The 26710-nt window shown below is 43.7% G+C and overlaps 1 protein-coding gene across 3 annotated transcripts in view; it reads left to right on the top strand.

The window, feature by feature from the left end:
• The window catches only part of LOC147111463 (Krueppel-like factor 5), a 72832-nt gene extending 46509 nt beyond the window's left edge, over positions 1 to 26323 (top strand). For all 3 annotated transcript variants that reach the window (XM_085998485.1, XM_085998486.1, XM_085998487.1), the window contains exon 4: positions 23907 to 26323. In XM_085998485.1, coding sequence (XP_085854611.1) covers positions 23907 to 24085 — 179 coding nt within the window. In that variant the 3' untranslated portion in view covers positions 24086 to 26323. The remainder of the gene's footprint in view (positions 1 to 23906) is intronic.
• Positions 26324 to 26710: the final 387 nt, after the last annotated feature.

Consider the following 26710-nt stretch of genomic DNA (forward strand, 5'->3'; position numbering starts at 1 on the left):
TAATTTTTTTTTCATGCAAGACTTTAAAGGTGAACTTGCAAGCTGCAGCTGTTGACCCACTTCTCTGCTTTATATAATATGGTGCCCGAACGGTAAGATTTTACAATCAACTTACACAATGGGTTGGGACATTTCCCTTGTCCATACACTGAAGCAGGAAATAAGGAACAATATGAAGGAAACTAGGATAATAGGAAAGAAAAAAAAATGTAAAACCAATGGAGACAGCAAACTAATTAAGAGAATTTTTCTAAAATAAAAATGGCACGCAGGTGTTGAAACGTTTGAATATTATATGTAAAAATGAGATTCAGGAAACTCTCTTTTAACTGGCACCTAAATAACCGGAAATCTCTGTTAACCGGCAAAATTCAGGAGTAGGTTCAGGTAAGTTTTACTTTATATTAGTGGCAGTTCCTGGATCTGTGGCTGTGTAACTGGGGTTCGTGCACTTGTTGCTAAGCAACAAGGACGCTTGGTCTGTGGCCGGAGTTCCTGCACATGTTGCTAAGCAACAGGGAAGCCTGGATTTGTTGCTGTGTACGGAGCTCTCGTACCTTTTAAACTATACCTCTCTGTAATTTGGCCTTTTTGATAAACCGGCACCACGCCAGTCCCGTCGGTGCCGGATAATAAAGAGTTTCCTGTACTGTCAACTTTAATGCTCTTGAAATCCTGACATTTCGAAAGAACCACAAGGACTGAATAGGGCTAGGGCTGAAAAGCAGTCAAGAAGGTGGTTTGGTGTTTTTAACATTGTAGTGCAAATATAGCTGCTCAACTCCAAGCAAAGCTCAATTTGTAAGTTTTGTCATTATTTGTGAAATAGTAAAACCCTTTAACTTGGAATTATAACGTTAAACTTTCATGGTGCCGAGTTTCTTTTCAACCGTAAACTTGTATTGTCGTGTCGGATTTAACAGCTTTCAGAGTTTGTTTCCAATTTGTATTATTGGAATTGCCTGTCTCATTTCGGGAAGTGGGGACTCAAAAATAAACTTGATGAAGATAAGGGAATGAGCTAATGCGATATGTTGCATAAGGTAATGGGAGACAGAGCCTGTGGTAGAACAAGTATTTGAAAACCTGCATTTGTGTTGCTTTGAAGTGTTGAATTATGGTGGAGAGTGATTCACCTCAGGGTCGATATTACTATGGAAAGTAATTTCAGGTAAATGGGGTATTTCTCAGTAGTGTAACCCGGTCCGTTAGTGCAATATTGAACACAAATAAATTTAGAATTGCCAGTCATTGCTTGTTGGAGCGGAGGACAATAAGTTGTCTGTGGTATGCACATAGAGCCAACTTCTTTGCTATTCATAATAGATTTTCTGTGTACATTTGGTGTCTGAGCGAGTACAAGAAAATGAAATCCTGATTTGACTCTAATGTAACTCTCTTACATTGAGAAGCTTTTAACACTTGCACAGTTTCCACATACTGGGGGCAAACGGGTTTGGATTTTTTTTTTTGTTAACTGGTGCTAAGACGTACTGTTTTTGTCTACTTTGGCTGAGGTCCAAAACAAGTACAGATAGCTTACCTGTCGTACATTTTTTAAAATCTTCAGTCCAGCCAGTTATATAGCATTTCAGCTCAGCACATGGTGACTCGGAACAAACTCGTGTGGGGCTAGGGTTTTTATTTTGATTAAGATGCTGAAAGCGACCTGGTTTTGTGGGCAATTCTGGAAAAAAAGCAATCTTCACCAGAGCACAGGAGGGAGGGGGGGAGGGAAATCATCCTTTTTTATTGGAGTCCTGTGTCGCGTTTCGCCATCGCAACTTAAAAGGACATTTTTTTCTCTCACCCCCCCCACCCCCCCCTCGTTTCCATCAGATTTATTCGCTGTCCTTTTTACCTTTTATGACAAAGCTGCAGTGTGCAAAAGAAAATGCTGTTGTGTAGGTTTGAAAAGGCATGTGTGGTCCTGCTGATATGTTGATTGCATTCATTTGATCTGTGGCAACCAGAAAAACAGGGTGGAGGATCTGCCCTTCAACTCGAAGTAATTTTGAAATGAACCTTGCACAAAAAAGGAGAGAACTGGTGTCTTTAAAGCAAAAACTAAAGTCTCTGATCACAAACATGAAGTTGTCAGTATATGTGCTGCTTTTCAATCAATCAGTATGGGGGGTGGAGGGGGGAAAGAAAGACTTTCAATAGAGACATTTTGTAGCATCTGTTTCTTTCGAACTCAGTGATGTATTATCCTCAGTATAAAATCTACGGTTGCCAAAACTATAGCTGGAGTTTTCAATTAAGAGGATTTGAAGACAAGTCATTTCTGGGAATCACTGTGTTGTCACCGTGTAAAAGCCAGTTTGGTAGCAATTAAGGCTCTTAGTGCTCGTAAGCATTGGAAGATCTTTATCAAAGTACAGTATTGTGAGTCTTCTGTGGTGATCCGTGTTATTCATTGTATCGTGAAAAGGGCATTAAGGCAGTCGCTGGCAGTCTAAACAGTCTGCGTGCCACTGCTTTTGTCTCTGAAAGTCTTCAGATGTGTTTTTAGCTTTGGGATTGCCAAAATACTTGGTTTTATTTTTAAAGGAGCTTCAGGCCCCTTCTGTAGAATTATCAGTGAATGCGGGACAGGAATTGATTGTTATGTAGAAGTCAGAAAAATACTGTGACGGTTTTCCTTGGCAGGTGCTCTTACAGCCTGAATCACAGACGCGACCCATAACTTTGGGGGTGGGGTTGGGGGGGGGGGGGGGGGGTCGAAATCTAATGGACAAGGTCAGCTGAATTTCATTGGAAACCCAAGTGCAGCTTTTCACATGGTGGAAGTGTATTTAAGGGAGCGGAATCCCACCACATGAGTCTTAACTAAAGATGTTCAGTGCAGTTTCTGATGTATTGTAAATGTTTGGTTCATGGAATCTTTTAAACTTATTGAAACCTGTTAAAAGTGCTGATGTAGCAAATGAAGAGAATGCGTGACAACTTAAGAGCTCGTGTGGTGATAGTTACATGCAGGTATGTTAAGTCAGCGGTCTTTAAGACGTGTTGCTAAGTGTCTGGCTTTTGCATTCCATCCTCTCCACATACAGAAAAGAAATAGTCTCATATGACCTTTAAACATAATTCACCTGTCAGTAAAACCTTGGAATATTGCGTTTGTCTTTCAACAAAAATTTTTAGTTCAGTGCTTGGCTGCAAGAGGAGAGAACCATGTCAAGTCATGAGTGATATTCCTTAGTGATTGTAACTCCACAGGAGGAGCAGGAGTCCTCCAGGTCCCCCGCCCCCTGCAAGGGAAAGCTTAGGTCCCTCCTTGAGTGATATGGCCCTCCCCTCCCCTGCACTCACTGAATGCAGGAACCCCCGTGGGACGGCCCGGCAGTCAATGCCGTCACTCACCCGCTGTCGACGGGTGGTTTCCGGGCCGCGCGATTTTTCCGCCGCTTCCCACCCCAGAACGAGAGGCAAGTCGGCCGACAGGATTTAAATGAGGCCCGAGAGTAAAAATAGCCTGAGGCTCATTTTTTTGGAGCAGCGGGATGAGTTTATAACTCACGCCGCTGGTCGCTGGAGGAAAACCGACCCACACTCAAAATTGAGGCCTTGAAAAAAGATGCAACAAAGCTTGGAGAAGTGGAAGATTCCCAGCAGAAGAAACTGAGGAGTTTCTCACGGCATTGGCGGCATCTTGTCCGGGAATGCTGGCTTGTGGTTTGAAACAATGTGGGAATTAAGACATTCCACTGCAGTAAAGGTCTGACTCAACTTATAAAATTACAAGTTGTAGCAAATATAATGACACTGGCTTCAGTCTAAGCAGTGTGTTTACGCTGTTCGCTGATCTATTGTCACATTTTGTTGCAGGAAAGGTGGAGTTTGCTCCATTTGTTACGGCTAGAATTTAGCATTAACAATACTGTTGGTGTTTAATCTATACTCGCACTAACAAAATTGTGGGGATGTAAAATATTAGATTTTGTTAAATATTAGATTAATTAGAGAGGCAAACAGGCGGTTTCATTTTCCATTCAAGGTCTGTCTCCAACAGATTATTCTAAAATTGTTTCTTAGTGATCTTCACCTTACTTATGAGAAGCTTTATTCAAAATTAAAGGTGTGATATGCACACATTAGCTGTAGAATTACTTGCATAATTCCACTACGAATAACCTGGCAATTTATGGCGTGGTCATATAGTTCTGGTTAGGGGCTGTTACCCATTTGGAGCAATACAGAGCTGGTAATGTTGAGTTATAATGCTAGTTCTGCATAGTCTTCTTGCTAGATAAAGGAAAGCTCCATGCACTGAGCTCTACTGACTGGCATTCAAACATTGGTTCAATTTTTTAATCTGGCGTCCCGGGAAATGCATCTCGGGAGTCGGGGCAACCATGGGTGGGCAGCAATGTTCCCTGTAGGCTGCACTATGTTCTGCGCGACCTGTTTTCTTTCACTGCGCGGTCCCGTTAAATCTCTGAGCATGCGCGGTATTTCCCGTGTAAAAGCTTGTGAGCGGCCTGCGCGGGACCTGGTAGATTACTGCACGGCCGTGAACGCACGCAGCTTAAGGGGGTACATTTGGTGGGCAGACAGTGATCTTTTTTCATCGATTCACTCTCAATGGGAAGAAAATAACGGGCTGCGAGGCCCCGGTTTCCTGAGACGTGCTTCTGCTGAGGGCCGTTCCTTACTGGGAGCACCAGATTGTGAACTAACCGCATGTCTATTCGCTGCCAACATTGATCAAAAAAAAGTTGAAATGCTTTGAAAAGTCAATTTTGCACCAGTTGCATTGATGCTGCAGCCAGTGATCAGTCAAGGTGGCGCAATTCCACTTGAGCTAGTCAACAACAACAACTTGCATTTATATAGCATCTTTAACGTAGTAAAACGTTCCAAGGCGCTTCACAGGAGTGTTATAGGACAAAAAATTTGACACCGAGCCACATGAGGATAAATTAGGACAGATGACCAAAAGCTTGGTCAAAGAGGTAGGTTTTAAGGAGCATCTTAAAGGAGGAAAGAGAGGTAGCGAGGCGGAGAGGTTTAGGCAGGGAATTCCAGAGCTTAGGGCCTAGGCAACAGAAGGCACGGCCACCAATGGCGGAGCGATTAAAATCAGGGATGCTCAAGAGGGCAGAATTAGAGGAGCGCAGATACCTTGGGGTGGTGGGGGGGTTGTGGGGCTGAAGGAGATTACAGAGATAGGGAGGGGCGAGGCCATGGAGGGATTTGAAAACAAGGATGAGAATTTTGAAATCGAGGCGTTGTTTAACCGGGAGCCAATGTAGGTCAGTGCGCACAGGGGTGATGGGTGAATGGGACTTGGTGCGAGTTAGGACACGGGCAGCCGAGTTTTGGATGACCTCAAGTTTACGTAGGGTGGAATGTGGGAGGCCAGCCAGGAGTGTCTTAGAATAGTCAAGTCTGGAGGTAACAAAGTCTTTGCAAAGCAGGTGACTTTAGTCCTGAGTTGTGTTATGTATTGTGTGTTCTCCTCCCACCTGTGGTGGCGCTGTCACAGGAGATAAATGGTTGGGTGTTCTCTGTTAAGTTTGAGCTCTCTTTGTTCGGAACTTTCCAGAACTTCCTTTCCTTCCAATAAAGCACTTCATGTTTGAATCTCTGAGTTCTGAGTCCTAAATTGTGCCTAGGTAGAAAGGTACCGACACAACAAGTGGCAACGAGGAGCGGATGAATCTGCGTACGTTACGGGTGCAGTGAGTAAACAGAAAATTTAATTTGAAACGTGAGATGGCTACTATATTAGGAAACATCGGTGATTTTGATGAAAATGTGGAGCAATGGAGCGCATATACGGAACGTTTTGACTATTTTGTATTGGCGAATGCGGTGGCAAATGAAAAGGTCGTGCCTACCTTTTTGAGTGTAATCGGGCCGAAGACTTTCAATTTACTTCGCAGCCTCGTGCAGCCAGATAAGCCAGGAACTAAAACATATAAGCAACTAGTGGAAATTCTTGGAGCACATTTTTCACCAAAACCTCTGGTTATTGCTGAGAGATTTAGATTTCACAAACGGAATCAAGAGGAGGAGGAATCAGTGACGATGTTTATTGCTGCTTTAAAAAGGTTGTCGGAACACTGCCAGTTCAAGGAGGTGCTGAATGACACCATTAGAGACAGACTTGTGTGTGGTCTGCAAAATGCAGCCACACAGAAGCGCCTTCTTACTGACGACAACCTTACTCTTGAAAAGGCCATTGAAGTCAGTGTCTCCATGGAGATGGCGGAAAAGGAGGCTCACCAGTTGAGTTCAACAGGGAGAGTTCACAAGGTGTCGTCTGAGCCTAAAGGTGCGCGGAACGGCACATGTTACCGTTGTGGGAAAACGGGCCATCATGCTAATGACTGCTGGTGTACGGAGCTGGAATGCCGAAATTGTGGCAAAAAGGGTCACATTGAACGCGCCTGTAGAGGTAAAAAAAGAACAGACAGAGCTGGGAAGCATGGAAGCAAAATGTCTGTATTTGGACAAGAGAGGAAAAAGAGTGTTCATTCAGTGCAGTATGATGAAACAAGCAAAACAGAGGGGAGCGACACCTCTGAGGAGGAAGAGGTGCATATACTGACGGTTGCAGGTGGTTCAAATGGCTACTGGGCATCACCACTGGTGGAGGGACAATCATTGCGGATGGAGGTGGACACAGGCGCGGCTGTGTCCCTTGTTTCAGACACTGTCTACAACAAAATGCTAAAGCATCTTACCCTTCAGCCAACAAACATTGTGCTAAAGACGTATACCGGCGAACCTGTGGCCATGAGAGGCGTCATTGAGGTGACAGTTAAATTGAACGGACAGACTGCAAAACTGCCACTATATGTGGTAAAGGGAAATTACCCATCGCTACTGGGACGTGCGTGGCTAGAGAAAATCATGCTGGACTGGCCTGCAGTCCGCATGATGTCAAAAGGGGAGTCAGGTCTGACTGCAGTGTTAAACAAACATGCAGAACTCTTCAATGGGGAACTTGGGAGCATGAAAAAGATCAGCGTGAGACTGGACATTAAACCTGACAGCAAGCCGAAGTTTCACAAAGCCCGACCTGTACCCTATGCAATTAGGCCAAAAGTTGAGGCTAACTTGGAGGCCTTAGTCGAGAATGGAGTCCTGGAGCCTGTGAGTGTGAGCAAATGGGCCACACCCATTGTTCCTGTCCTGAAAAAGGATGGATCTGTTCGAATCTGCGGGGATTTTAAAGTGACTATTAACCCGGTGCTGTCTGTGGAACAGTACCCTCTTCCCCTCATTAATGATCTTTTTACGGGCCTGGCTGGAGGGCAAAAGTTCAGCAAAATAGACTTATGCCAGGCTTATCTACAAATGCATGTCGATGACAAATCAAAGGAGCTGCTGACAATTGTGACACACAAGGGGCTATACAGGTACTGCCGCCTTCTGTTTGGAATTACGTCGGCCCCTGCTCTATTCCAAAGGGCAATGGATCAGATTTTGAGTGGACTGCCAGGAGTCCAGTGCTACCTGGACGACATCCTTGTCACTGGGACAAATGAGGAGGATCATCTTCTGAACTTGGATGCGACACTACAACGACTGAAAGAGTATGGACTCAGAGTTCGTAAAGACAAATGTGAATTCTTTCAGTCTTCAGTTGAGTACCTGGGGCATGTGATTGACGCTACTGGCCTGCATAAGGCGCCGCCAAAGGTCAAGGCGATCATGGAGGCCCCAGCACCCCAGAATGTGAGCCAGTTACGTTCATTTCTGGGGCTACTTAACTACTATGGGAAGTTTATTCCAGACTTAGCAACATTGCTGAAGCCGTTACATCAGTTGCTATGTCAAGGCAAAACATGGAAATGGACTGAACTGTGCAACGAAGCTTTCGCCCAAGCAAAGAAAGCATTGCTGAATTCGGAGGTCCTGACACACTTCGACCCAAAGCTACCCGTGCAGCTAGCATGTGATGCATCACCATATGGTGTGGGAGCAGTCATATCCCACATCATGCCTTCGGGTGAAGAGAAACCTATCGCCTTCGCATCACGCACCTTGAACAAGGCCGAGAGTAACTATGCGCAGATCGAGCGCGAGGCCTTGGGAATCGTTTTTGGAATTCGAAAATTTCATCAGTACCTGTTTGGGAGAAGGTTCACACTCCTGACGGACCACCGTCCATTGACTTCAATCTTCGGGCCCCACACCGGAATTCCGTCTCTCGCTTCAAGCAGGATGCAAAGGTGGGCTTTACTGTTGTCAGGACACACATACGACATCAAATATCGCAAATCAGACTTGCACGGCAACGCAGACGGTCTCTCGAGGCTACCCTTGCCTGTTACTCCCCCAGAGCCTCGTCAGATAGACATCTTCTACTTTAGACAAGTGGAGGGAGCACCTGTCACTGCAGTTCAGGTGCGAAGGTACACCCGCAACGATCCAGTCCTGTCTGAGGTAATGGACGATGTCATTCGAGGGAGAGCGATAGGAGATTCTCCTAGTTTGAAACCTTACGTTTCAAAAAGAAATGAGCTCTCCGTCCAGGCAGGTTGTCTTCTTTGGGGACGCCGTGTCATCATTCCGCCACCCCTGAGGGAACCTATACTGCAACAACTTCATACAGGCCACAGTGGGATGGTTCGGATGAAGGAAATGGCAAGAAGCTACTTCTGGTGGCCAGGTCTCGATGGGAATATTGAGGAGAAAGCCAAAACATGTTCCCCATGTCAAAGGGTCCGGAATGTTCCACAGCTGGCAACCCTACACCCCTGGGATTGGCCTGCAGAAGTGTGGCAGCGAGTACATGTGGACTTCGCCAGTCCTTTCGAAGGGAAGATGTTTATGGTGGTTGTGGACGCTCGAAGCAAGTGGCCGGAGGTCGCTGTGATGAGGTCTACCACGGCAGAGAAAACAATTGAGAAACTTGGTGAGATGTTCAGCCGTCATGGCTCACCAGAACAACTCGTAAGTGACAACAGTCCACAATTTGTATCACAGGAGTTTGCAACCCTCCTGCATGTGAATGGTGTCCAACACATCAGGTCTGCGCCCTATCATCCCTCTACTAACGGCCAGGCAGAAAGGTTTGTGCAAACTTTGAAGCACGCCTTGAAGGCATCGCAAGGTCAGGGCACAATCCACCAACGTCTGAACAGATTCCTGTTGTCCTACAGGAACGAGCCGCATGCCACAACCAAAACTTCCCCCGCTTCGCTCATGATGAAGAGGCAGTTGCGGACAAGTTTTGACTTACTCAAACCTCCAAGGGCAGAACAGGTTGTCCATTGTCAACAACAAGCTCAAGTTGAAAAGAGAGAGAAAAGAGCCAAGGATAGACGGTTTCATCCGGGAGAGCACGTCCTAGCTCGAAACTACAACGCTGGACCGAAATGGGTTCCTGCTACGGTGATCGCGCAGACGGGCCCTGTGTCTTACACGGTTGAGACTGCTGAGGACGTCGTCTGGAGAAGACACACAGATCAACTGTTGCTAGGAGCAGAGACAGCCACAGAGGCTCCAACAGCTGGTTGGCCTGAACTGTTTCCGGATGATACCGCAAACCAGCATCCTTTGCCACAGTGCTCTTCCCCAACACAGGAAGTCAAAGAGACTGTTCCACCTGTGCAAACTCCTGACTTTCAACTGACACAGGCACCTTCTCCATCCAGACCTGTGTTAATGCCTACTGCTGTGGAAGCCAGCGATGACCGCCGGTATCCTGTCAGAGAGCAGCGGCCTCCAAGACGCTTGGATCTGTAGGCTTAGTGACTTACCCACAAGACTGGGGCAGAATAAACCCCAGGGTAAAGTCAGGGTTTGTGTCTAGGTAGAAAGGTCTTCAGAACCATTTTTGCATTGACCCACAAATAAACAATTAATGAAATTGTAAGAGAACAGCATTCCAGGTGATCAACAAGAGCCACTATTAAAAGCAGCTGAAGTTACCGTTAGTCCCTGCTCACCACTAGTCTGACCTCTCTCTTAGGACACAACGGGTTCATTACATTTCTTACTCCAGCTGCACTTGGGAGAATAATTAGAGGTACGTTAGAAGTTTTCATTCATTTGGGCGGGGGGGGAAGTTTCTTAACCAGGTTCACAATATTACTTGAAACCATTTTTAAAATAACGAATTGATGTGGCATTTTGAAACTTATGCTAAATGGCCATGATTTATATGTAACTGTTGTAGAACGAAATGTGCTGCACATTAGCATCATGTTACTGCAATTTAGAGACCTGGCTCAGCCTGGTGATTAGCCGCATATAACCAGGCTTCAATTTGACCTGTCTCACGACGAGGACATTTTGCTCCAAATTGCATCATCTTGTAAAGCTAAACTTGAAATAAAATTTAATCAAAATGAATTTGATTGGAGTGTCTTTGATGTGTAGGATGCAAGCAGGATGGAATGAAGTGCATGCAATGTAGACATGTCAATCCTGTGTCAGAGCCGGGGGTTCTCAGTGGAAGAGTACACAGAAAATGAAGTGAACTGTGAGTTTACTCTGGATTGGTTTGATCCACATTTGCTTCACTGCCTCTGTGTAATTTGAACTAAGACAGCCCTCAAATTAATATTTTTTTCTCTGGGAACACTTAGCTCCCAACAATAAAACTCAAAAATAGGAGCCAAGTTTTAACAAAAAAAACACACAACAAATTGTTGCCACGTCATATATGGCGTGTCACCAGTTACTGTAAGCCAAGCAGTCAGTGACAACTAGGTGACAATCTTATGCATCAGTGTTGGCTAAATTGAAGTTAATTAAAAATAAAATTTTAACAGAATATTCAAAGTTTGGTTTTATATGCTCTGTATAAATTTGCTAAAAAGGAAGAAAATAGATGTTAAATGTACTTGGAGCTCTCGCTTGGAATATCCTGTCTGGAAACGCAGCTACCACATCCTTCAAGCTGGTTGCCTTTAACACTGCACCTCAAGCTCCCAGCATCTTCTGCTGCCGGACTTACAGCACTGATGGCACCTTTACTTTCAATGGAGCAGCAACAGGCTTTGGGAACAGTTTTGGAAGTTGCATTTAAAAAAAAATGTTTGCACGGTCAAATAAAATAGGGTGGGAGGAGGCTCGTGTGGAGCATAAACACCGGCACAGATCAGTTGGGCCGAATGGCCTGTTTCTGTGCTGCAAATTCTATGGCGTAGATCCTGACGTAATAAAACTCACTACACACTTGGTTCGAGTATAAAGCAAGGCTTTAATCAACTTGTTTCAGAACATGGAGGTCTAGTTGTACTTCACTAGTTCCTGTCTTACAAAATGTCCCTGAGCAAGCTGGGCCCACGCCGAGTATTTATACTCCTTGGACGGCGCCACCAGCTGGCCTTCCAGTGTTATTTCATGAGTCGTTTCTTCATGATGATGAGATTTATAACAGATCCCACTTAAGGTGGAGAGAAAAATCTGTACAACGCAATACTCAACCTGATACTTGAAGGAATATTGTATAATATGCATGTAGAATGGTTTTATTCATGTGCGGCGCATCTAAATCTTGCCTATAGCGCACACGTTTCCCATCACACTTTGTTGATAAAGCCCCTATTATTATAAAACATATCCTTTGACTCACTGAGCCATGTCATGGACGATGCGCTAAATATAGATTTGGGTTCAGAGAAGGTTCACTCGGTTCAATCCGGAGATGAGGGGGTTGACGTATGAGGAAAGGTTGAGTAGGTTGGAACTCTACTCATTGGAGTTCAGAAGAATGAGAGGCGATCTTATCGAAACATATAAGATTGTGAGGGGGCTTGATCGGCTGGATGCGGGGAGGATGTTTCCACTGATGGGTGAGACTAGAACTAGGGGGTATAATCTTAGAATAAGGGGCTGCCCTTTCAAAACTGAGATGAGGAGAAACTTCTTCACTCAGAGGGTAGTAAATCTATGGAATTTGCTACCCCAGAGAGCTGTGGAAGCTGCAACATTAAATAAATTTAAAATGGAGATAGACAGTTTCCTAGCAGATAAGGGAATTAGGGGTTACGGGGAGAGGGCAGGGAAGTGGACGTGAGTCTAGATTCGGATCAGCCATGATCCTATTGAATGGCGGAGCAGGCCCGAGGGGCCGTATGGCCTACTCCTGCTCCTACTTCTTATGTTCTTATGTTACTTCATATTTGTATTCTTTTTGTGGCAGTATTTTAAAAAATATGCTTGTGGCTGTACTCTCAGTTTTTTTGGTGTAAGGGATGGGAAGCGATGAAGCACAACATTTCAGAACCTAGCCTTATACAAGTATCACTGCTGGTACCCAGCAGCTCCGAATCTGCAGCAGTTGATATTTCAGTAGGAGGTGGGGTGGAGGAGAGGGTGTGGTTGGTGATGTGTTTTAAGCGAGGTACTGAATGAAACACCTCCAACATCAGAGACTCTCTCAAGTGTTCACTATTAACAAAACAAAAAATGTACTTTCTGTATTCTGCCAGTTAAACACGACACACCTGTAGTGAATGCACTGCGATCCAGCCATATCAGATCGCATCGCGCTACACCTATTAATTTCTTTTTCCTGAAACGCCCTCTGTGGTTGCACATGAAGTGGAGCATAAGCAATTCAGTGAAACTCTTCAATTCTTCAGCATACTGCCCTAATCTGATTCCATCAGTACAGATTTGTGATTCCGTTTGTAATGAGTGGCAGTCTCAGGATTTCCACTGAAGCGTTTGCCCAGCGCTCCACTGATCAGCTTAATAGCTGAAAAAATCATCACATGAAAAACTGGGAGATCATTGCATACTACAGGAAACTTTCGATTTACCGGCACCTAAATAACTGGAAATCTCGGTTAACCGGCAAAATTCAGGAGTAGGTTCATACTTCATATTACTTGCCTTCATCGATCTGTTGCTGTGCAAGGGTGTGGCTGCAGCTGTTGCTAAGCTACAGAGACGCTTGCAACTTGTGGCCATTGTTCTGAACCTGTTGCTAAGCAACAGGGTTTGTTGCTTTATACGGAGCTCTCAGCTCTCCCTATCTTTTACTATAGCGCTCGGTTATCCGGAATTTTTGATGAACCGGCACCACGTCGGTCCCGTCGGTGCCAGATAAAAAAAAGTTTCCTGTATCAGTATTTTAAAAAAAGCAGCAAGGCCAGAATTCTCAACATTCATTCCACTGGTATTCACAAAAATGATCAACACTAAAAGGACTTCTGATTGGAGATTTACAGAATACCACAATCTGACCTCATTACAAGTGTATCTAAAACCAATTCCGTGTTTAAAACATGGTGCAGGAACCTTATTGGGAATAAAGATATCATTTGTTTATTTTGTTGGCAAAACGTATTAGCATTTTAGAGTTGCAAACTGTTTTCTCAATCAAAACATTTATGGCACCACAATCTTTGTTTTGCATGTCCACAGGAGATTGGAACGAACGGGCAGGGATTATTTTTTTGTTGTGAAGGGTTTCCTGAAATGACTGTTCCCTGATCCATTGTCATGGAGGTTTAAAAAGAATCTAAACAAAAACAAAAATGTTTCACCTCGGAATATTTAATAAATGAACTTCTGTTGCAGTCATGCTTACTGATACTGAGTTATCTACCATAACCACTAGCGGTAAGAACATCTGCTCTCTACCAAAGTCTCATGCAAATGGATTGGGGCAGGGGTGCGTGGTGTGCATTTCTGTGGTCATTGAATCATGCATTTTGTACTCATGATGCTACAGGTGCTTCTTCTGGCCGACATAGTCATAAAGTCATCCGGACTTCAGCAAGAAATGTGGTCGTCCTCCCTTCCGTGCTTACATTTGTATCTACTTTTGTTTGTGGTGTTATAACTTTGTGTTTCATGTCGGGGGTCCAGTAGTGTGATGCTTATGATACTGTGCTGGCAACCCAGGGATTGTGAGTTTAAAGCCCACCATAGCAAGTTGGGGGGGAGGGGATTGAACTCAATTTAACCTGGTAATTTGTGGGCCAGTGTGGAAAGGTAAAATGACTAACTGGTTCACTAATGGCCTTCCTCCAGGGAAGGACATCTTCCACCCCCATCCCATCTTGTTTACTCATGGGTGTGAAGCAAACTTTTAAACTCCATTCTTTCAGTAAGTCAGACTGCAAAAGCAGTTAATATATTATGATGTATCTAAACCATTTCATCCTTAAAACTCGGCTGCCCGTGTCCTAACTCGCACCAAGTCCCGTTCACCCATCACCCCTGTGCTCGCTGACCTACATTGGCTCCCGGTTAAGCAACGCCTCGATTTCAAAATTCTCATCCTTGTTTTCAAATCCCTCCATGGCCTAGCCCCTCCCTATCTCTGTAATCTCCTTCAGCCCCACAACCCCCCGAGATATCTGCACTCCTCCAATTCTGGCCTTTTGAGCATCCCTGATTATAATTGCTCAACCATTGGCGGCCGTGCCTTCTGTTGCCTTGGCCCTAAGCTCTGGAATTCCCTGCCTAAACCTCTCTGCCTCTCTACCTCTCTTTCCCCCTTTAAGACACTCCTTAAAACCTACCTCTTCGACCAAGGGGAATTTATAATGGGGAACAAAGAAATGGCAGACCAACTAAATACATATTTTGGTTCTGTCTTCACAAAGGAGGACACAAATAACCTCCCAGAGATGCCGGGGAACATAGGGTCCGATGAAAGGGTGGAACTGAAAGAAATCAGTATTTGTAGGGAAATGGTGTTAGGAAAATTGATGAGACTGAAGGCCGATAAATCCCCAGGGCCTGATAATCTACATCCCAGGGTACTTAAGGAAGTGGCCCTAGAAATAGTAGATGCATTGCTAGTCATCTTCCAGAACTCGATAGACTCTGGAACGGTACCCATGGATTGGCGGGTAGCTAATGTTACCCCACTATTCAAAAAAGGTGGTAGAGAAAAGGCGGGGAATTATAGACCAGTAAGCTTGACATCGGTAGTGGGGAAAATGCTAGAGTCCATTATAAAAGATGTAATAGCAGAGCACTTGGAAAGCAGTGACTGGATCGGACAAAGTCAACATGGATTTACAAAAGGTAAATCATGCTTGAATAATCTACTGGAATTTTTTGAGGATGTAACTGGTAAAATAGATAAGGGAGAACCAGTGGATGTGGTGTATTTGGACTTTCAGAAGGCTTTCGATAAGGTCCCGCATAAGAGATTAGCGTGCAAAATTAAGGCACATGGGATTGGGGGCAAGGTATTGACTTGGATAGAGAACTGGTTGGCGGACAGAAAGCAAAGAGTTGGAATAAGTGGGTCGTTTTCCGAGTGGCAGGCAATGACTAATGGGGTACCGCAAGGATCGGTCCTAGGACCCCAGCTGTTCACAATATATATTAATGATCTGGACGAGGGAATTGGATGTAATATCTCCAAATTTGCAGACGACACAAAGCTGGGTGTGAGGGTATGCTGTGAGGAGGATGTCGTGAAACTCCAGTACGATTTGGACAGGTTGGGTGATTGGGCAGAAACATGGCAAATGCACTATAATGTGGATAAATGTGAGGTTATCCACTTTGGTGGCAAAAACAGGAAGGCAGATTATTATTTGGCAATAGATTGGGAGAAGGGGAAGTGCAAAGAGACCTGGGTGTTCTTGTGCACCAGTCACTGAAGGTAAGCATGCAGGTGCAGCAGGCGGTTAAGAAGGCAAATGGTATGTTGGCCTTCGTAGCAAGAGGGTTCGAGTACAGGAACAAGGATGTCTTGCTGCAGTTGTACAGGGCCTTGGTGAGACTGCACCTTGAGTATTGTGTGTAGTTTTGGTCGCCTTATCTGAGGAAGGACGTTCTTGCCATGGAAGGAGTGCTGCGAAGATTCACCAGGCTGATACCTGGGATGGCAGGAATGACGTATGAGGAGAGATTGTGTCGATTGAGCTTATACTCACTGGAGTTTAGAAGATTGAGAGGGGATCTCATCGAAACCTATAAAATTCTGTCAGGCCTGGACAGACTAGATGCAGGAAGGATGTTTCTGATGGCCGGGGAGTCCAGAACCAGGGGTCATAGTCTAAGGATAAGGGGTAAACCATTTAGGACTGAAATGAGGAGGAATTTCTTCACCCAGAGAGTGGTGAACCTGTGGAATTCTCTGCCACAGAGGGCGGTGGAGGCCAGTTCATTAAGTATATTCAAGAAAGAGTTGGATATATTTCTTAAGGCTAAAGGGATCAAGGGATATGGGGAGAAGGCAGGGACAGGGTACTGAATTTGGATGATCAGCCATGATCTCATTGAATGGCGGAGCAGGCTCGAGGGGCCGAATGGCCTACTCCTGCTCCTATCTTCTATGTTACTATGTTTCTATGGTCACCTGCCCTAATTTCTCCTTATGTGGCTCAGTGTCAAATTTTTTGTCTTCTAATACTCCTGTGCAGCGCCTTGGGATGTTGTACTATGTTAAAGGCACTATATAAATGCAAGTTGTTGTTGTGTTGAATTACTTTTTTTTTAATCTCCTTTAATTAAAAATGAAACTGATTCCTTCGCCCTATCAGTAGTGGCTGTACTTTCAGCAGCTAAGGCCCCATGCTCTGGAAATTCCCCTCCTAAACTATATCTCCCCATCTCCCTCTCTTCCTTAAAACCTACCTCTTTGATCAAACTTTTGGTCCCCGCTCCTAATTTTTGCCTTGGCAGCTCTATGAAGGATCTTGGGGCGTTTTTCTATGTTGAAGACACAATGGGCTGGAATTTGAGGTACGCCTCCGACCCGATAAAAAAATCCGCACCTACCTTCAGGCTCCCAGGCTTCTGAGACTTCGGGGTCCTGGGCCTGCGGGCGTACACCTGCGGAAAGGCCCGCGGATCCCAGGGACGCCGGCGGTTCGGAAGCGTCCCTGGGATCACGTGGGCCTGGTCCTCCAGTCAGAAAGGAGGATCCCTAATATGCTTATGGGGATTCCATTTACGAACTGAATCCCCATAAACATATGAGGAATCCCCAAATAATTAAACAATTATGCAACTGGAATAAAAATAAAAGTTCCCATTTTCACATTTAGTTGAAAGTCTCTTCAAAAAAGCAGTTACAATAAAAAATTAATTCTTTGAAAAATAATTTTAAACATTTTATCCGGTCCAAAATTTACATAAACTAATTTTCAATGTTTGTGCATGATTTTTAATTTTTTAATTTTTAATTTAAGATTTATATTAACCCTTACGCTGGTGAAAGCAGGCCCTACTCCTGCTTGTACCAGGCGTAAGGGTTTCGTGGGCATTTGCTGGGCAGTAGTTGGGCAAATAGCCCAACTCTTATTAACGTGTACTTATATTTGCAAAATTATTGTCGAGTTATTTTTTGAAGAATACACAAATAGATAAAATCTGTAATAAGCAGAAAACAGATTAACAATAAGATCCAGAACTTGCCGCTTGTCCATTTATACTGGCAATTGTGGTTTATTACTCAATCTATAACAGGAACATAGGAATTGCTAGCTGAAAAAGGACTGTAGTCCTGGCACTCACATGATACAATGATAATGGAGTTGTTGACTAATCATAGCAATCAATCTCTATCAAGTAGTCTACAACAGATAGTGGTTATGTTAAATAACAACAGAAAATGCTGGAAAAACTCAGCAGGCCAGGCAACATCCATGGAAAGAAATTAGAGTCGACGTTTCGGGTCTAACCCTTTTTCAAAACTGGAAAGGAAATGAAATAGATCGAAAGGCAGGGCTGGGAGAGAACAAAAGAAGTGAAGAGACTTTAAGAGGTATTCAAAACGAGACGAGATGGCGATAGGACAAGTAAAGAGACAAAAGACGGCTCAGATTAGGTGTGAAATGTACTGGCAGAATGAGAGACAGCTGCCATGTGGGAGAGAGAAGAAAAAGGAAAGGTGGGGGAGGGAAAAACCAAAACAAAGGGGTGGATAAAAAATATAAGTAAAAATGTAATAGGGGCCGAGGTTATGATCTGAAATTGTTGAACTCGATATTGAGTCCGGAAGGCTGCAAAGTGCCTAATTGGAAGATGAGGTGCTGTTCCTCGAGTTTACATTGAGCTTCCGTGGAACAATGCAAGAGGCCAAGGACGGTGAGGTCCGAGTGGGAATGGAGCGGTGAATTAAAATGACAGGCGACCGGAAGCTCGGGGTCACTCTTACGGACTGAACGGAGGTGTTCCGCAAAGCGGTCACCCAATCTGTGTTTGGTCTCCCCAATGTAGAGGAGACCGCATCGTGAGCAGCGAATACAGTATACTAGATTGCAAGAAGTACAAGTAAATCGCTGTTTCACCTGGAAGAGGTGTTTCGGGCCCTGGACAGTGGGAAGGGGGGAGGTATAGGGCCAGGTGTTACATCTCCTGCGCTTGCACGGGAAGGTGCCAGGCGAAAGGGAAGGGCTGTTGGGGTGATAGAGGAGTGGACTAGGGTGTCTCGGAGGGAGCGGTCCCTACGGAATGCTGAAGGGGGAGGGGAGGGGAAGATGCGTTTGGTGGTGGGATCACTTTGGAGGTAGCGGAAATGGCGGAGGATGATCCGTTGAAGGTGGAGGCTGGTGGGGTGAAAGGTGAGGACAAGAGGAACCCTATCATGGTTCCGGGAGGGAGGGGCAGGGGTGAGGGCAGAAGTGCGGGAGATAGAACGGACACGGTCGAGGGCCGAGTCAACCACGGTAGAGCGGTTTTTCCCTGCTGAGTTTTTCCAGCATTTTCTGTTGTTATTTTGGATTTCCAGCATCTGCAGTATTTTGCTATCGTAGTAGTGGTTATGTTACTGGATTAGTAATCTTGTTAGGCCTCGACTAATGATTTAAGCACAAAAGTTCAAATCCCACTGTGACAGCTGTGGAATTTAAATTCAGTTAAGTAAATAAATCTGAAATAAAAATCTAGTAACTAGTGTTGGATTTTAACTACCGGATTGTTGTAAAAACCCTCAGGGAAGGAAATCTGGCCTATGTGTAATGCCAAATCCACAGCAATGTGGTTGACTGCCCTCTGAAATGGCCTAGCAAGCCGCCTTGTATTCAAGAAAGTGGCTCACCATCACCTTCTCAAGGGCAATTAGAGACGGGCAATAAATGCTGGCCTTGCTGGTGACGTCCATATCCCATGAATGAGTTAAAAAAAGACCTGGACATGTGGGGTAGGGCTCCGGTGTCCTGAATGATCTCTGCTGACATTGCACTTTGACTTTGTGCGATAGTGTAAAATGGGTGATAGCGAATCAGCAGCCTGTTTTGCATCTCTTCAGATTTTTATTTCCATTGAAGTCCATTGATAACTGCAGAACATCCCAGACTTACTTTCTTTACACAAAGGGTGATCATCCTAGGGAACAGACTTCCAGGTACAGGAAACTCTTTTTTTATCCGGGACCGGCGTGGTGCCGGTTGATGAAAAAGTCCAGATTACAGAGAGGTATACTTACCAAGGTACGAGAGCCCCGTACACGGCCACAAGTGCAGGAGCCCCGGTTACACGGCACTTGTGCAGGAGCCCCGGTTACACGGCACTTGTGCAGGAGTCCCAGTTACACGGCCACAGATCCAGGAACCCCGGTTACATGGCCACAGATCCAGGAACCCCGGTTACACGGCCACAGATCCAGGAGTCCCTGTTGCATGGCCACAGATCCAGGAACCCCGGTTACACGGCCACAGATCCAGGAGTCCCGGTTACACAGCCACAGATCCAGGAACCCCGGTTACACGGCCACAGATCCAGGAACCCCAGTTGCACGGCCACTAATATATAGTAAAACTTACCTGAACCTACTCCTGAATTTTGCCGGTTAAGAGAGATTTCCGGAATTTTTTAAGGTGCCGGTTAAAAGAGAGTTTCCTGTAAATTGGAAGCAATAACCAAAGATTTTTAATGAAACAATTGGATATAGCAATGAGAAAACTGTAGGATCTTTCTGGGTGGATGAACCAAGATCGGTTCAATGGTCTCCTTCATTTGGAACTATTTTGTAAGTATTTACAGCATTGTTAGGATCAGTGAGAATCGACAAACCTTCTATTGTTTACATACTTTTACAACTATGTAAATGGTGTCATTTTTCTTGTGTAGCAGATGACAGAGATAAAAGTATCCTTGATGATTTTACAGGGATTGCTTCGCCACTTTGAAATGGAGGAATTTCTTATTCCATTTTTGGAATGATCCCTCATTATTCTGAATGGAGAATAAAATTTGAAAATCTATGCGGCAACAAACTTTTAGTGTGACTCAAGAATGCTGTCTTTAAAGTCAATCGAGTCGCTTTATGCAGGTTATCTGTTAGCCTTGTTGTTATGTTCCTCAAATGTGAAGCATAAGGCATCACAACTATATAGGGCAAGCCAGATGGACCAATTGTTTTTTTTGCCTGAGATGCTGTCAGAGGTGCTGTCTTTTCGGCTGAGAAATTAAACTGAAACTCTGACCACCTGTTCAGGTAGATGGAAAGAATCTCACGGCAATATTCGAGGAACAGGAAGTTGTCCTTGTATCCTGGCCAGCATTTCTCCTTCAATCAACGTCATCAAATACAGATGCGTTGATTATTCATCTCATTTGCTGTTTGTGGAATCTTGCAGTATGCAAATTGGCTACTGTGTTTGCCTACAGAACAACAATGACTTCACTTCAGAAGTAATTCATTGGCTGTGCAAAGCTATGGAATGTCCTGAGTACATGACAAGGCGCTATATAAATACAAGTTCTTTCTTCGTAATATCGCACTTCATGATTTCAATCCGATTATATATTACTAGGGTGTTATATTGGGATATGATAATCTGCCTACCAGTCAAAGTGCTGTAAAACTGCAGTCACCTTGCATCCTTTTTATTTTGTATTAACCAGTTAAGTAACCTTCTGCAGTGCAATTTTGTTGCTTAGCCTTAACTTTATTTTTGAAAGAAATGAAAAAGTTTAAAACTATTCGGGTGGTATAGCACATTCGTACTCTAGAATGGAAGGACTAGGGGACTCACTCACATGATCTGAGTCACACCATTTGGTAGATACTGGGCCGGATATTCCGATCATGTGCCGAAAACCGGCATTTCCGATCTGTCAAGAATGCTCTTGACAGATCGGATGCCTGCCCTGGAGAAGGGCCTCTGCAGGTGGATAGTTCCGCTTTCTGCAGAACCTCCACCCGCTGAAAACCCTTAGAAATTTTACGCCTGGTAAAAGCCTGCGTAAGGCCTGCTTTTACCAGGATAAGAGTTGAAAAAAAGTTTAAAAAAATTTTTTCCTCTCATTTATCATTTAAAAATACTTTAAAAAAGGTAAGTTTATTTTTAGCCCCGTTAAAATCTTTAATTATTTTTTTCAAAAAATTAAATTTTTGTTTAAAATATTTAATTTATTGTAATTTCAACTCATTTTAAAAGTTTTATTTAATGTTTAAAGTGTTTTTGGGGTGATCTCCATTCACATATTTGACAGGTCTTCCTGTCAAGTGTATGAAGGGAGATTCCCTTCTTTGATTGGCTCCCCATGGCCCACGTGATCCCAGGGACACTTGCGAACCGCCTGCGCCTCTGGGATACGTGGGTCCTGCGCACTTGGAGTTGGAGAGGCCCAGGAGCGGAAGTGTCCGGACCTCGGGAGCCCTCAGATAAGTGCGTAGATTTTTTCCACGCGGAAAGCCTCTGATTGAAAAGTACGACCCAATACGTAGAGGCCAGTGCCTTGTCCTTGAAGAGGAAAATCGGAAAGCCACTCCAAGCTGTTCTTCCGTGCCTCCTCAGTAGTTTAGAGTGGTATTAGTAAAAGTATGGTGGCCTCTGGCCCACTTTTATGAGTTTATGTGAGTGTCACATGGTGAGACCTGAAAAAGAAAGGGGAATAAACACAAAATAACTGAGATAAAAACAGAAAATGCTGGAGATATCTCCAGCATTTTCTGTTTTTATTTCAGATTTCCAGCATTTGCAGTATTTTCTTTTTGACAAAATAACTGAGTATGTTTCTAAAATAAATTGTAATCGTGTGTATCGATTTAGCTGGAAGCAAACTTAATTACCTTTCAGCATTAATCTTATAGAGGTTTTATTTTTATGAATATGAGACTGTATTTTTTTTGTAAGTTAACACACTATTCAACAATTGATAATTCCTTAGTTCTTGGTCAACCATTAGTGAGAGCAACTCTTAATGATTTGCAGAGGAGTTCCTTGTGGAACGGGATCCAAGAAATTGGCAGTGCCCACTCCTTCTTGGCATGTGTTTTTAGATCTGTTGGTTTTGTTTACAGACCCACGGGCAGTTTTTATATACAATATAAAAATGCATACAGATCAGTCCCTCTTACCTCAGGGTGAAGGCACTATCTGTTTCCTGGATCCCAATCCATGGAATCTACAATCATTAAGGCTGCTGCTGCGAGTATTCTGAGAATCTTGGAATCACAACATTTACAGCACAGAAGGAGGCCATTTGGCCCAGCCTGCCTGTCCGATGCTAGCAGTTCAACAGGAGTTGTCTACTTGAATCCAAGTTCCCTGCCCTTTCTCTGTATCATTTTTATATTCTACTTTTTCAAATGCTTATCCAATTTCCTTTAGGACGATAAATGAGCAGTTTTGATGAGGGGTCATAGATCTAAAACACTAACCCTAACTTCCTTTCTCCACAGATGCTGCCTGACTTGTTGAATGCTTTTAGCATTTTCTGTTTTTATTTCAAATTTTCAGCATATGCAATATTTGGCCTTTAGTTTTCCCTTTTAAATGATGTTATAGTCTCTGTCTGAATAGTCACTTGTGATAAAGCATTCTATGCCCTAACAATAATACTGCCTGGGGATTATCTTAGTTGACATCACTGAATCCCCAGTGCATCAACTCCAGTCTTTCGGGAACGAACTTGATCGTTTTTGAAAAGCAACACTTTTATATGCATATAAATGCGATCTACAGGTACTTGCCTGTTGACCTGCTTTTAATAAAGTGGTGTAAAGGGAGACAGTATGCGTCTTTATGCTGTCCAACCAGAGTATTGGTAAACAAAAAGAAAATACTGCAGATGCTGGAAATCTGAAATAAAAACAGAAAATGCTGCAGAAACTCAGCAGGCCAGGGCAGCATCTGTGAAGAGAGAAACAGAGTTAACGTTTCAGGTCGATGACCTTTCGTCAGAACTGGAAAAAAGCAGGAAATGGAACAGATTTTTAAGCAAGTGTAGGGGCTGGGAAATGGGGGAGGGGATGAAAGAACAAAAGGGAAGGTCTGTGATAGGATAGAAAGCAAGAGAGGTTAAGAGACATTGAGAGACATTAAGAGATATTCAAGGCAAAAGGAGATGGTACTGGGACAGGTTAGAAACAAAGGATGGCTCTAGATGAAGTGTAAATTGCGCTGGCAGAATGGAAGACAGCTGCCCTGTGGGAGAGAAGAACAGAACAAAAGTGTGGATAAAAAATATATATATGATAGGGGCCGGGGTTATGTCATGGAGGGAGTGCAGCGAAGATTCACCAGACTGATACCTGGGATGGCAGGAATGACGTATGAGGAGAGATTGGGTCGATTGGGCTTATACTCGCTGGAGTTTAGAAGAATGAGAGGGGATCTCATTGAAACATAAAATTCTAACAGGACTAGAAAGACTAGATGCAGGAAGGATGTTCCCGATGGCGGGGGAGTCCAGAACCAGGGGTCACAGTCTAAGGATAAGGGGTAAGCCATTTAGGACAGAGATGAGGAGGAATTTCTTCACCCAGAGAGTGGTGAACCTGTGGAACTCTCTACCACAGAAGGCAGTTGAGGCCAATTCATTAAATATATTCAAGAAGGAGTTAGATATATTTCTTAAGGCTAAAGGGATCAGGGGATATGGGGAGAAGGCAGGGACAGGGTACTGAGTTTGGATGATCAGCAATGATCTCATTGAATGGCGGAGCAGGCTCGAGTGGCCGAATGGCCTACTCCTGCTCCTATCTCCTATGTTTCTATGATCTGAAATTGTTGAACCATTGCTGCTATCAAGTAATTAATGCCAGCATTATTTCATTCTAGGGGAGAAGCCTTACAAGTGCACCTGGGAAGGCTGTGACTGGAGATTTGCACGCTCAGATGAACTGACTCGCCACTTCCGCAAGCACACCGGGGCGAAACCCTTTCAGTGCACGGTGTGCAGCCGCAGCTTTTCACGCTCCGACCATTTAGCCCTGCACATGAAAAGACACCAGAACTAGAAGGTGGATCCGCCCTGAGGCTGAGGTTCATTATGCAAACAAGACATTGTTGTCCAAACAAAACACCAGACTACCATTGTGTGTACGTTAGCCTTGCTGCCGGGGGCCTTCTTTTCCTCTGTGTAGTTTTGATGAAACACATAACCTTGACTTAAGGTTGTAAAACTGGAACCCTGTATATTTTGTATATATCCACTGGGAATTAAGAGCTGTGTTTAATAGGCAAACTTTATGAAATTTATAATGGGGATTGATTTTTCTTGGTTATTTGCTTTATGTATAAACTAAGCTCACGTCCATTTCATAGACACACTTGCACTACAGTGTAGTTGGTTAGTACTGGTATTTACCTCTGCCAAGTTCACAGCGTTAAACCTTTTCTAATGTTTTGACCAAAGCACTGTATGGTCTTGGCAGTGTTTAGTAAATGTAGCTGAGGACATTGAAAAGATCTCACAAAGGGCACAGTGTGGACTAATGCAGATAATATTTTCTACTGAACACAGAAAGGGAATTCAGCCTAGTTAATACTTAAGGTTATCAAATCACTTTATGGAAGTTCTCATCTCATCAGCAGGATGTGGGGTGTTGAATTTAACTGTATAACTACAAAAGGTTGCCTGGGGTAAGACAACTAACCTGAGTTTATTAAGACAAGAGTGCAGAAGCAGCATACATTTGGGGTGCTTTTATACTGCATTCAGCGAACGGAAAGCAAATTGCTTTCGAGATCTTGCAGAGCTGATTTACACGGGCCTCGCCAAACCTTGTTCTCCTATCCTCTTTCTGAAGTCAGCTTTCAAGCCCTGTGACATTCTGACGTGATGTTACGAGGCTGCGCGCAGGAGGAAAAAAGGAGTTTGGCCATGTTTGCTAAAGACCATGTTTAGACTGCCGTCAGGAAACTGCAGTTTGGGTTCGAAACCCCAAGTTACTGGGGATTTCACTTTCCAGTTCCAAGTGCGATTAGGAATGCAATTGCTTATCTGACTTGATGTTTACACTCCAGTTTTAGCATCACCGTGAGGTTAAAGTTGGTGTGTAAATGTGGCCAAAAATAGCCTCTACGTTCATTGGAAATTCTCAATGCCTTGTGGAATTGGATTAAACCTCAAAAGGCTGACTCTTACGTTTATAGTTATTTTAGCACTCCATTCCAGTTTGAAACTACTGCTGCAATAAAGATATTTATATAAATATATATATATATATACTGTACAGACAGTGGCACTGATGCTGAATAGAACATCTCATTCTGCACTCAAAGATAGCGGAATTATTCTTCTATTGTTTTTTATTAAAGAATTTTTTGTCCTTTTTAAAAAAAAACAATTTGACGTGACTATGTTTCTGATGCACCTCTTTATTATGGATTAAGTCTGATCAGGAAGCTGAGGATTCAGCTTAACCACACCCAAAGACACAGGATCAGCGTTGTATGTGGAAAGCTTCAACGCAACAGTTATCTCTTGTTTGCATCTGTGGACAGTTCTATCCAAAGAAAACCTCGATTCCTGTTGCACGGAGCACCAGATCTTCCCCCCCCCCCCCCCCCCCATCTGAACTCTTTCACCCCGCCCCATTTCCTGGGGTTGGGGGAAAACAGGAGAGAAGACGGCAGTTAGTTCTTTTTTTTTACTGTTGATCTATATTGCCGTAACTCTTAATTTGTATTGTTGTCAAATTGGTTAAATGCTTTTTCTAGTTGAATGGGAATATTATGCATTTATGAGGTGTGGAAATTATTAATAACTGGGCTTTGTAGGCTTGGGCTGGCTGATTAAAGAAAGGCATTTGAAGCCAAAGGCTAAACTCCACTTGGGTCTGACTTTTGTGAAAAAAAAATGCTGTTCAAGATAATTATCCTCTTGTTTTATTTATTTCTAATCATAAAATGGCTTTCTAAATGGATCGTTTACAAACCTGATAAATTATAGTGTTCTTCATTGTGATGGCTTGGCAAAATAAAGGCAGTGAGACTATGTAAATAGCATTGAAAGATGTATATAATTTTATAAGATGCTGCAAAGTTTATACTTTGAACAAAGGGGCAAATGTGGTAGCGTCATTTTGCTTCGGCTTGACTTTCTTTTTTGTTACGATGTATTTCCCTTAAGTTGTGTCTGTATATTACTTTCTACAACCGGCATTAAATAGAATGAGATGGTTTGTATTTGTGAGGGGGAGAAATGTAAATAACAAAAAACTTCAGTAATAAACTGTTTAAAAAAAAAACAATTGCCCTTCGGTGTCATCATTAATTCTTTGTGACGTTTCCTACATTACAACAGGAAGTACACTTCAAAAAAGCACTTCATTGACTCAGAGAGGGTGGTGAATCTTTGGAATTCTCTATCCCAGAGGGCTGTGGAGGCTCAATCTTAGAGTATATTCAAGACGGAGATCGATAGATTTTTGAATGTTAAGGGAATCAAGGGATATGGGGATAGTTTAGGAAGGTGGAGTTGAGGTGGAAGATTAGCTATGATCTTATCGAATGGCGGAGCAGGCTCGAAGGGCCATATGGCTGATTCCTGCTCCTATTTCTTATGTTCTTATGTTGACTGTAAAGCACTTTGGCATGTTCTGAGGTCGTGAAAGGCACCATATAAATGCAAGTTGTAG

This window comes from Somniosus microcephalus, chromosome 10 (assembly GCF_052327205.1).
Source record: "Somniosus microcephalus isolate GS21.2 chromosome 10, FLI_Smic_1.0, whole genome shotgun sequence".
NCBI lineage: Eukaryota > Metazoa > Chordata > Chondrichthyes > Squaliformes > Somniosidae > Somniosus > Somniosus microcephalus.